The sequence below is a fragment of the Euprymna scolopes genome, chromosome 24 (assembly GCF_053919585.1).
Source record: "Euprymna scolopes isolate OS-2025 chromosome 24, ASM5391958v1, whole genome shotgun sequence".
In the NCBI taxonomy this organism is placed as follows: Eukaryota; Metazoa; Mollusca; class Cephalopoda; order Sepiida; family Sepiolidae; genus Euprymna; species Euprymna scolopes.
The window spans coordinates 62,083,608-62,096,211 of record NC_136505.1 but is presented as its reverse complement, the minus strand read 5'-3'; the positions used below and the strand labels follow the sequence as shown (position 1 = coordinate 62,096,211).

Sequence of the window (12,604 nt, the reverse complement as noted above, 5' to 3'; positions counted from 1 at the left end):
TTGATGTACGTGTATGATTTATTTCTAACTGTTCTCTCCGATATGTAACCAGGACTTGCTGCTACATTGACTATTTAAATTTTTGCATAGGAGATATTAACACACTTCATTGAGTCGCTTTGTATAGCAGATGTTCTCTAGTTGAACCTTGCAACTGAATGTCTGGTGACTGACACTCTATTTTATGACAGAACCTGCATTTGCTATTGCTGAGACCATTCATCTTAAAATCATTGGTAATTGAGCTTTGATCTTGGGCAGCCATTTTCATCCTCTCCTGACCATGGTGAAAGAAATTCTCTTTTCTGCCAGTTTACAGAGCCAACCTTATCTATGTTTTTGGGATAGTTCATCCAGAAAATTACTTAGCAGCCTGTTGGTTGGCCCATTCTGCTATTTAAAAATTCTTTTTTTTTTTTTTTTTTTTTTTTTTTTTACTGGATGTCAAATATTCACCTGTTACCTCACATTCCAACCGGATTTCTATAATTACTGGACTAATGAGGATCTTACTAAGATTCCAGTTTATCATGTCGTACATGAGACCTTGGTATATCGTTATCATCTTCCTCTCAGCTCCCTCTTGTCCCATATCACTGTCGGGTTTGATAGCATAATTTTATAGGTATTGTAGCCGTAGGAATTCTGTCAAATCTGACACACTTTGCGTCATGTCAGTTTTGTCATCATTAAAACTGTAATGGCTACATGTTTTCTCCAAGGAAAGAATGCATATGCTTTGTTCTTTATGAATCTCAAAAACAATTGCACATGTGCACTAGTAAAACCACTCTAAAACGCTCATTGGCGATGTAATGATCCGAGGAATATGCCGAAGATGGTTTACACTATTGTTATAGAGGGCTTAATTTATCTTCGCTTATTTATAAAGCGAGATCTTACCTGTTATTTCAGAAATTTTTGTTTCACAAAACAAATTACAATAATAGAGAGAAAAAAAAATAGATTTAAATAATCTTTAAGAGTCCCAGAACTTTCAAGAAAGATCGAGAGGGTTCTAGAATATTATAATACTGCGTGGCACTCTTTATAAGGTTTTTCCATTAATCTGACAGTTGTTGATTTGTCGATGTGATGAGTTGGATCCTCAACTCCAGCATGATTCCAATGTTATAAATCCAGCCAAAAGAAACCTCTTTGAAACCTTTTAACAAATGATAACTTTTGAAATATTTTTGACCAAACATACTGTAAATTAGAAATTTAGAGATTTGTTTATGTGAATGGTTAAACTACTCTGCTTACTCTGACCTAATACCCTCAGACATCTCCCTGGTTTTCTGACTTTGTTATCAGTTTAAATAAAAGTATTTTTTGTTTTTAGATGTTAGATAGGGTCCAAAAATGTCCCCAATCTAATAGGTCCCACTTTGTCAACTAAGCTCCAACCCCTATCCTATCACAATGTTGCGTCCCTGTGTCTATTTCACAAGCATTTTAATGAGTATGCTCTGATGAGCTCTTTGCATTTGTACAACCTCAACGTACATATCCCGACAAACTTGCTTAGCAACAAAATCACACTCCTTCAGTGTTGAGATCCTTAAATGCCAGAAAGCTTTTTACTCTAATAGTTTCTTCCCTCAAACAGTTAGATTTTGGAATTCCCTTCCTGCTATCTGCTTCCCTGACTGTACAGATATGCAAAGTTTAAATGTAACCATGTATCTTAATCTTCCTTAGGCATTGTCCCAATTAGTAGCCCCTTACGTCCAAGTGCCGATATGCCTTGTTTTGGTTGAAGGTGAGTAAAAACAACAAAAAAATTGTGCGTCATAAGTAAAGATTATATTTAAATTAATCTCCTTTAAATTCTTATTTTGTTATACTTTTAACACCTTAACATTATTCAGAGATGGGAACTTCAGCTTGCAGGAGGAATCGACAGAATGCCACCAGAGTTGAATTATGATGCATTGGAAGTTAATATGAAGTCGATTGTTTTAGTTTAAGATGTAAGCACTGTTCTGCTGGCCTGCTTCCCGGTTGAATACAACATGGTAGCCTTCAAATCCAATGTAAACAAGTTCTTGTTGAACCGTCCCCATAAATAATCAAATTCTCCCCAATTCACACCATTAACGATTACTACACTATCACCTTACATTCATTAACCCTTATCCTCGAGTGGTTTTCGGGTCTTGATAAGTGGTGACTCAAGTTAAAAAAAAAAAATAAAATAAATTTCTATGTAAACCATACAATCAAACATTCTGAATTAGAAAAACTTGGGAAATTGTCCAAGATTAGATCTCTTAGCAAACGATCACAAATGCCTTGGCCGCTTTTTAGATGCAACATGAGTATTTATTTGATTCTTTATATATATATATATATATATATATATATATATGAAATACTACTTTGTTATCTGTATAATTTTTAATATTTCATGAATTAACTTTTAGATCATTTTTCAAAAGAAAAAATATAAATGGGAGCCAAGAACTTTAATTTTTTTTAAAAAGTTGGAAAATATCAAATTTACAAAAATGTCTTTTTTTTTGAATTTCAGTATTGGAATGTCCTTGCACTTGATGGGAGTAACTGGCAGAGAGTTGATCTCTTTGACTTCCAGTTGGCTATTGAGGTAATTTGTTTCAAACAAGGGTCTTTCAAATGATGAAAGGGGGGGGGGTATTAAACAAATGCATGAGAAAAGCGAGTGTCGATTCAGTATCCATTACATCTTAAAATATTTACAATTTCTTATATCACCACATTTTATCTGTTTTCCTTTTAATTTCTCACTCCCCTGCCTGTGTTCCTTTTCTCTCTCTCTCACTCTGCCTCCTCTTTTTCATCTCCTTCGCCCGCCTCCTCTTTTTCATCTCCCTCGCCTGCCTCCTCTTTTTCATCTCCCTCGCCCGCCTCCTCTTTTTCATCTCCCTCGCCCGCCTCCTCTTTTTCATCTCCCTCGCCCGCCTCCTCTTTTTCATCTCTTCTCTCTTTCTCTCCTCCTCACCTGTCTCCTTTTTCATCCTTCTTACCCCCCTCCCCTTACTGTCTTCCTATTTTTTCCAACATAATCTTAGTTCATTCAAAAATATTTTATTCATAAACTATTTCTGCACAAAACTTGAAAAACATAGGAAACGGGTGTTATAACATTAGAACGGGCAACCTTTTGTACTTTAGAATTTATTTTCATACATTGTCACTATCATTTTTAATGTCAGGAATTCAATAATGCATCTTTGCTTCTGACGCACTTTCATGACAGGACTGCTTTCTTAGTCTCACACCGTCAATATCTGCAAAAGCGATGAAATTTGCAGTCATGAATGCCAGTCAGCATAACGATGCAATTTGAATCCCCTCTGGTCCATTTGGGCAGAATAATAAAAATAAAAAAGAGGCATATCTTCTAAAGAGTGCTCCACATATATATGGTTCTCACTAACATTTAAATTTTATAATTATTTATGCTTAGCAAAATCTATTAATTTCTAATATGTTTAAGAAAATTTAGTATCGATTTTGTGATACTGAACATGTTTAATTATCCGTTATAATACTTTTTTTTTTTTTTTTTTTTTTTTTTTTACTTCCAGGGTCCAGTAGTTGAACACATTTCCAAACGATGCGGTGGGTTTTTAAAGTCCTTGAGTTTGAGGGGCTGTCAGAGTATTACTGATGGTGCTTTAATGTAAGTTTACTCAAATCTTTTATCAAAACTTTTGAAAGCATGTCCAACTTTTTACGTTTCTTGTTGGGGGAGGTGGGGGATAAAAATTCTTCATTCAAACAACTACTATTATAGTCTCCGAGTTTTCGCAAAAGTGGGTATCAAGGATTTCTCACTGGTGTTTCCTGGAGTCTGAGTGATAAGTTTTCTCAGGTTTCCAGCACACTCTCTTTTTTTTGTTGTTTCAAATCACGTTGTGTTATTGTAATGGCCGTTTTGATTGATTCCTTGTTAAGAATCAATATTCGTTTTCTGAGATTTGTGTACTTTTGAGCCTTCCCAATATTCCAGAACTTGTCGTGCCTTTCCAGGATATAACTTGGTGCTCTCCATTCTCGTTTTTCTGTCCTAGACTCTTCACAACCATTTTGTGTTACACAGGGAAGGTTGTGAGATTAAGGGAGTTCAGTTAAATTTGTAATCTTCTTTTAGTTCTATATAGAACTAGCCTGGTTGCCTGGGTGTTTGGAGGTGTGTGTTGAGCAAAAAAAAAAAAAAAAAAGTGGTAGTAAGCAGGCAGGCTCGAACCCGTACCGAAAAAAGAAAAAGACTGAAAAAAAAAAATTTGACGTCTTTGTTGTTGCCCCCATCATCAAAGCGGAAGTAAAAAATGTTTAAATTAAGGCTAGTCAGTTGAAAAGAGGGGATAACTTTAAAAAATATCAGCAAAAAAAGCGGCCCCTCCCTGTAGAAAAGCGTCCAGTTGAGGGTGAAGGAATTAATGTTTTTAGCCAATTTTTCGTTATTTGTTGTCCGAAGGGTTGAGCTTCAAAATCATATTGATCTTGTGAAAATCCATCGCCTGTCGAATGTTTTAGGCAGACATACATACATACATACATACATACATACATACATACATACATACATTTAAACAGACAGGTGAAATTTATATTATAGATTGCAAGTTGGAATGAATATTATGAGAGGATTGAGACCAACAACTACTTTTTAGAAATGTGTAATACTTCTCCCTCTAATGTGTAGGCTGAAAATTACCTATGTGAGGAGAAGTGGGAGGTATGGATTGACAAGTAAAGAGTGTGAAGAGCACTCTTGCTGTTTCCTTTTAACTTTTAGTTGATGAAATGAATGCACCCTTTCCCTTCTTACCGTGGAAAGGCTTTCAAGAGAGAGAGAGAGAGAGAGAGAGAGAGAGAGAGAGAGAGAGAGAGAGAGAGAGAGAGAGAGAGAGATATGCATAAAGACTGCATAAATCTCTTTCGATTGACTATTCCAAACCTGCTTTCTTCTCTTTCTCTCTTTGTGACCTCCATTCACAAATGAAACCCCTTTCCCTTCACACCACTCTCTTTGTTTCAGCAATGTTTTCTGTTCAGTAAGAGAGTTAATCCTAGTGTATTTTGGACGGATTATCCATCTTTTAAATAAGTCAGCTTTGTTGCTTCCCTGTTTCCCATTTCTATCTCGCTTGCTTTCTCTCACTCATCGTAAGCGATGGATAATAATATTTGACACGTGTCAGCTGCCAGAGAAAGGTCATTGCCAAAATACTCCTGAAGATGCTATCACCCCCCCTCCCAGCACTTCCTACATAACCTACAAATCATTCCCCTTTTTTTTGTTTTTTTGGCATACATCCAGATATGCATTTTCATTGCCAACTGTGTTTTTGTGGCTTAGTCGTCAATTAGTAGCTTTTCTCTCGGTCTCAAGTTTTTAAACATTCTAAAACTTGAGCAAAAAGTGCTACACTATTTTTGTCTACTCACCAGATTTCAGATTCGGCTATATTTGACCAAATCCTAGAAAATAGGTTTCTTGCTATTTGAGAAACTTGGGTGTTAAATGCATTTAGAATTCCCACTTAACATATCTCAGCAGCATTCACCTCAGGTGGGTTATACAGTTTTCCCCTTAAGAAAGAAGTGTCTAGGAAATATCAAATTCACAAGTGGTTCTCCGATCAGCATGTATATCCCAGTTAAGGAAGGTAATGATGCTAGGTTTTTACAGTTCTTGTATGGGTCAACATCCTTTTACATGCATCGTTTGTTATTCCTAAATTGTCACCCCTCTGGTACTGACCAGACTCAACATTGCTTAACTTAGGTGATCGAATGGGAACCACTATGTATATGTGATTATACTATATATTAAACATACCTCACATCACACTACAGGATGAATCGATAAATTTGTCGCCCTAAGGACCCCCCCCCCAGCCCTTGAGCCCCTGAAGGGGCATAGGCCATCTACAACTTTTGTAGATGTTTCTGTAGCGAGGGGTTCTTTTTACAGGGTGAGGGTGCTGGCCCCATGCCCAACCTTTCATGAAGGTACATACAGTGCCTAGCCTTCCCAAATGGTCACACATCTGGTACTGGCCAGGCTCAACGTTGCTTAACTTCGGTGATCTGGCGTGATTGTGCCGTACATAAAGAAAACAACGCTACAGCTTTATTTTAAAACTTTTATTGAAAAAATCAATTCGGGTAATTTATTATGTCGTAGAGCTAACATCTATTCAATGTAGCCGCTTTCAGCCTCAATCACTGCCTCAATACGGATCCAGAACTGGAAGCATACCTTTTCCACAAGCGCTCAGGCTGGCTTTGATGTTCACACGATGTATGACCAAACAAAGTAGTCCAGTGGGTTCGGGTCGGAGGAGGAGAGTTGGCAGTGAGAGAAAGTACGGTCGTAGCACTTCTGAAGCCAAGCTGGGATCTCTTCGGATATATGAACCAGCGCAGAGTCCTATTGCCACACACAGGGTCTGCCAGCGGCCATCTGATTTCACTATGTAATCACCACGCTCTTCAGCACATCCAGATGCACTTTAGTGTTGACTTCAAAGCAGACGTTGAAGATGTGAGGTGGTATGATGTGGCCGTCATGGGATACCACACCAAAGATCATAACCATGGCCAGAAATTTCATTAAGCTGTGCTCTCAAGCATTGAACCATCCTGATTTACATTTTGAGGGTGCTGCAATGGTCCTGTTATCATAACTTGGATCGGTAGAGAGCATGAGTTGTACAGCGACGCATCTCCGTTCGCACTTGTTGAACATTGTGTCACTTTCAGACATGATAGAAGGCTCTTATCACTCTTGGGATTTGTACACAACTGGTGAACTAGTAGATCGTCTGCAACAAAAGAAAACTAGTTTTCATTAAATGGAAATGGAATCACTTCGTCTTTTCTAGGGTGACAATTTTATCGTTACACCCTGTATATAAAGTGCACACATACAGGTTTATCATAAACCTGATTAGGCAATTACATGTTTTGGATGGAGTCTTTTGATTTCACAAAAAGTTAAAATTTTGTTATATTTTGTTCTTTTTTTTTTTTCTTTGTGTGCTTATACAGATAGGGGCACAATCATTCTTCATAAGTTTTGGATTCAATCATAGCTAAAGGAACTTATATATATATATATATATATATGTGTGTGTGTTTACATTTCCCTACCAAATAACTCTGTCAATTTTCAGTCTAGAGACTCGAGATTTGACATAAGAGGTATTGAGATTTGGGAAAATCTTTTTAATCGGTTTTCTGCCAGAAACTGGGCTGTCAAGGGGTCAAAGTTCAATGCTTTGACCTTTGAAAACTCTACCAAACTCCTCCGCTAATTTTGGGTCGAAACACTTGAAATTTTAAATATAGGTTACTTGGACATGGATCAAACTTTTTAATTTGATTTGAGCCCCAAAATATGTTAAGGAATTAAAATTGGGGTCAAAGTTTTAAAAAATTTTACCTCTGCGGTCTCTATCCAATTACTCGGCTAATTTCTGGTTTAAACATTTGAAATTTTCCATAAAGGGTATCCAAAGATAGGGCAAGCTTTTTAATCGGATTGAGCTGCCAAGAGGTCAAAGTTCAAAAGATTTGACCATTGTGGTGTCTACCAAACTACTCAGCCAATTTTGGGTCTAAACATTTAAAATTTATGAATAACAGGCATTCAGACATGCGACAAGCATTTTAATTTGGGGTAAAAATTTAACATTTTAATTAGGGGTAAAAATTTAGCATTTTAATTAGGGGTAAAAATTTAGCATTTTAATTAGGGGTAAAACTTTAGCATTTTAATTAGGGGTAAAATTTTAGCATTTTAATTAGGGGTAAAATTTTAGCATTTTAATTTGGGGTAAAACTTTAGCATTTTAATTTGGGGTAAAACTTTAGCATTTTAATTTGGGGTAAAACTTTAGCATTTTAATTTGGGGTAAAACTTTAGCATTTTAATTTGGGGTAAAACTTTAGCATTTTAATTTGGGGTAAAACTTTAGCATTTTAATTTGGGGTAAAACTTTAGCATTTTAATTTGGGGTAAAACTTTAGCATTTTAATTTGGGGTAAAACTTTAGCATTTTAATTTGGGGTAAAAATTTAGCATTTTAATTTGGGGTAAAAATTTAGCATTTTAATTTGGGGTAAAAATTTAGCATTTTAATTTGGGGTAAAAATTTAGCATTTTAATTTGGGGTAAAAATTTAGCATTTTAATTGGGGTAAAAATTTAGCATTTTAATTTGGGGTAAAAATTTAGCATTTTAATTTGGGGTAAAAATTTAGCATTTTAATTTGGGGTAAAAATTTAGCATTTTAATTTGGGGTAAAAATTTAGCATTTTAATTTGGGGTAAAAATTTAGCATTTTAATTTGGGGTAAAAATTTAGCATTTTAATTTGGGGTAAAAATTTAGCATTTTAATTTGGGGTAAAAATTTAGCATTTTAATTTGGGGTAAAAATTTAGCATTTTAATTTGGGGTAAAAATTTAGCATTTTAATTTGGGGTAAAAATTTAGCATTTTAATTTGGGGTAAAAATTTAGCATTTTAATTTGGGGTAAAAATTTAGCATTTTAATTTGGGGTAAAAATTTAGCATTTTAATTTGGGGTAAAAATTTAGCATTTTAATTTGGGGTAAAAATTTAGCATTTTAATTTGGGGTAAAAATTTAGCATTTTAATTTGGGGTAAAAATTTAGCATTTTAATTTGGGGTAAAAATTTAGCATTTTAATTTGGGGTAAAAATTTTGCATTTTAATTTGGGATAAAAATTTTGCTGCCAAACAGTCAGTTGAAAGAGTTGACATTTGCAGATTCTACCAAATTTCTCCCCCAATTTTGAGTCTAAAGACTTGAAATTTTAGATGTAGGTAACTTGGACATGGGTAAAACTTTTTATTTTGATTTTAGTCCAAAATAATAAATGTTAAGGGGTCAAAATACGGGTCCGTTATAAAAAAAATAGCTTTGTGGTCTCTACAAAATTACTCAGACAATTTTTGGTCTAAACATTTGAAATCTTGTGTAAAGTGTATAAAATGTAGGGCAAGTTATGAACAAGAAATTCCAGGCTAAACTGATAGTATAATATATATAATTTTTTTTTTTAAACTTTGGTTTAAGCTGATGCAACCAAGTCATGGATATATTTTTTATTTTTGAAATCACAACTTTATAATATATAAAAAAAAACGATAGAAAATTGACTCTATAATAATATATGCGAAATCTGCATGAATTAAAATATCATATTTAGTCATATTTTATGACTAGGCTACATTGGACGTCCCTACTAGCTTAAATACTTTTGCAGTTTTAACAAAAGAGCTACAATAATATCAGGGCATCTCCATTTACACTGAACATTCACAGAATGTCAACATCAATATGTTACATTTAAGAGTCCGCTGTGGAATTAGTACAGGTCATGCTAGTTTTCATTATTTGTAAAATGGCACTAAATTTCTAATCACCTTGTTTTGTTTTTTCTATACATGGAGGTCAAGGCCCAGAATGAGAATGTTGATTCATTTGAAACCTCATTTTAAGAGAATGACTTGTTTAAAAAAAAGAAACAAACGAATCTCGTATCTTTACCTTGGTGAAAAAAGAATGCAGCAATAAAAATCTAGATCAAATAAGAGCAATTTCATCACAAAACAAACTCTTATAGCAAGCATAGGCGATATCAGACGTGAAATTGCACAAATTGGCATACAAAAACAGTTTAATGTTTGTCATAAAAAAAAAACCGAAAGAAATAGTTAAACATTAGAAACTAGAAAGCTATAAAGCAGAAAAGAGAAATAAAACTGCTTTATCAATTTATATATAGATATGTTTAGTAAGCCAATTCAACATAGATTTAAAAAAAAAAAAAAACATTTGTTCATAAATCATCTAAACACGGTTTTATCACTGAGAAAAAATATCCTTATATAACTTTTACACATGACCATGCAGGTCTCCTAATCTGGACATTTGAAAATCACAGTTGATAACACCGAACAGGACTTGTTTTTCTTAGTGACATCGTGCCGTGAGGGATAAATAAGATGAAGGAGGAAGAGAAAAAAAAAAAAAAATTGTGTCTATCTTGAAGACGAGATTATGTCGAAAAGTACTTTGATTTATGAACAAATAAATGTTTTTTTAAATCTGCATCGAATTGACTTATTAAACTTACATTTTGAATTTACATTTCTTGGCCTTCGGGACAAGATCAAAGTGTCGTATCTGTTCTTCAGATGCTACACTTCAATTTCTTGTTCTGTCAGTGGAAGAAAAATCCTTCACAACTGAGACAATTTTTATTTTTGTTCCTTTTCTCCACATTAAAAAACGACCCTGGTGTCTAACTCTGTCCCGTGGGGAGGCATTGTAAATAGGAATAGGAACAATGCTTTTATCACAGGGAAAATATCCTTGCATTCCAATGACCAAAAGAGAGACTCAGCCCAACTTAAATTTTTATTTTTACTTTATTTCAGTGAATGCCTATATTTTCTTCAATTTTATATTTTCTTTTACTGTATTATCTGCATTTTGTAACTCATGATGGAAAACATTGTCTTTAGTCTATTTGGCTGCTCATCAGACAATCAAATATCAATAAAAATTTATGTAGTATTCCAAAACAAAAAAGGTGCTTAATGAAGACATACATAAAATAACTCTCTTTTAAAAGCATTTTTTTGTTTAATAAAAATAAACAAAAACAGATTGTGAACTGATTCTTTCCTTTATCATTAGAATGCAATTAACAAGTATACATGCTCGAAAGCTGGAAACCTGGTTTCATTGAACTTGTTCTTTGTGTAAACAATTAGAGCTTAGGTGTTTGTTCAATATTTGAACATTGTTAATTCACATGCCTGTCATAGCAGCAGCTGAATAGCGTAATGGTTAGAAGTGCCGACTGTTGTCTAGGCGTCGAGTTTCAAATCTGGCTTGAGGTAGTTGCTAGTCCAGCTGCACTGATGAGCTGTGATACAGCGAAACAGTACTGTATGTGGATGACTAATATATTGTGTCTATCTTGAGTTATGCATATTTCTTAACATAGTGTGTCACACAATATGGTAGAGTTTCCAAAATATTTTTTGAGAAAATATTTTTGTCGGGGGGAAGGAGAAAGCATAGACGACTCTTGGACACTGTTACATGTTGTGTTAGATTTGTGCATCAGATCTGCAGTAAAGTAGTCTTTTTTGCTGTGTCGATTTCCAGAATAAGGTTCTGACTTTGATAAGTTGTTGAAAGTTAATATGGATCTTATTTATGTATTTATTCAATGGTACTTAAAGATAAGTCAGACATATATATATATATATATATATATATATATATATATATATATATATATATATATATACACATACATACTAAGTAATAGGCATAATCCTGGTAAATCCTAGCATGGATGAAATGCAGAATATTCTGTGTAGCTAATTGCCATATATATTTTATAACTAATTACCTAGCTCCACCTACGTATTGAGCACTGTTGAAGTAAATACTTAAAGTTTACGCATAAATTTATACTTTCGTTTATTAATTTATGTGATTAAATGAAGTAGTCATGTGTGTGTGTATATATATATATATATATATATATATATACACACACACACACTGAGTACAATACTAAGGAATAATTTACATTTATGATTTAAATTTTATAAAAAATTAACCAATCGTCTTTTTAATTCATAGGACTATTTATTTTTCAAGTGAGGGGAGTTCTACTTCTTCTCTTCCTTTCAACAGAACTTGTTAGACTCCACTTTATGTCTCTATCTATGTTTCAAATTTTTATGAGAATCTCTTCCATAGTTCTTTTTCTTCTTAGAGATGTACAGACATGCAAGCATTCGTCTATATTAGATACTAGTATCTTGCTGATGTTGGTCTGAATTTCTTGTAAGATGTTGAGATAGTTGGTTGAAGTATTATGTGTAGTGTAGAAGGTACCTCTTTGCTGGTGCAATTCTCTATCTGTATAAGAACCAAATATGTCCTAGTATGGAGTACTGTTGCTGCATCTAGAAGGAGTACCATTTTCTGCCATGACAGGGTTCAAAATGACTTCAAAATCTAGTGGTGAAGCCCTCTTCCTATTGAACTATCCTCTTGAATACACAAATACTACCTAAGTTCCATCATTACCAATAATTGCAGTGTTTTACTGGCCACCTGCCACTTATTAATCCTTATCCTCGTGGTTTTTGGGCCTCGGTAAGCTGTGAGCACCCTATCCCACCCCAGTAAAAAGAAAAAAATTATAGAAGACAGTTCCAGTTCAGATATATTGGATTGTAAGCAAGATAAGATGGCTACAAAAATGAAAGGACTTTAGTTTTTTTCACTTTTATTAATTCTTAATTATAAATTTTACTTACTCACAATGGCACTTGATGTTGGGGTTTGCATACTATATATATATATATATATATATATATATATATATATATATATATAGTAATGTGTTTAAAATGATTGATATGTTTATTCATAATGTAACACATTACCCCCCCCCCATCTCCTACCAATTCTATAATTTTTCATTCGTTATGTAAAAAACTTAATTTTTACATGAATTCATTTCAGGAAAATGAAATTA

General features: G+C 33.9%; 1 protein-coding gene across 7 annotated transcripts in view; it reads left to right on the top strand.

Moving 5' to 3' along the window:
* LOC145246744 (F-box/LRR-repeat protein 2-like) overlaps nt 1-12,604 on the top strand; it is a 423,804-nt gene that overhangs the window by 383,851 nt on the left and 27,349 nt on the right. For all 7 annotated transcript variants that reach the window (XM_080108504.1, XM_080108506.1, XM_080108508.1 and 4 more), the window contains 2 exons: nt 2,537-2,611; nt 3,576-3,670. In XM_080108504.1, coding sequence (XP_079964630.1) covers nt 2,537-2,611; nt 3,576-3,670 — 170 coding nt within the window. The remainder of the gene's footprint in view (nt 1-2,536; nt 2,612-3,575; nt 3,671-12,604) is intronic.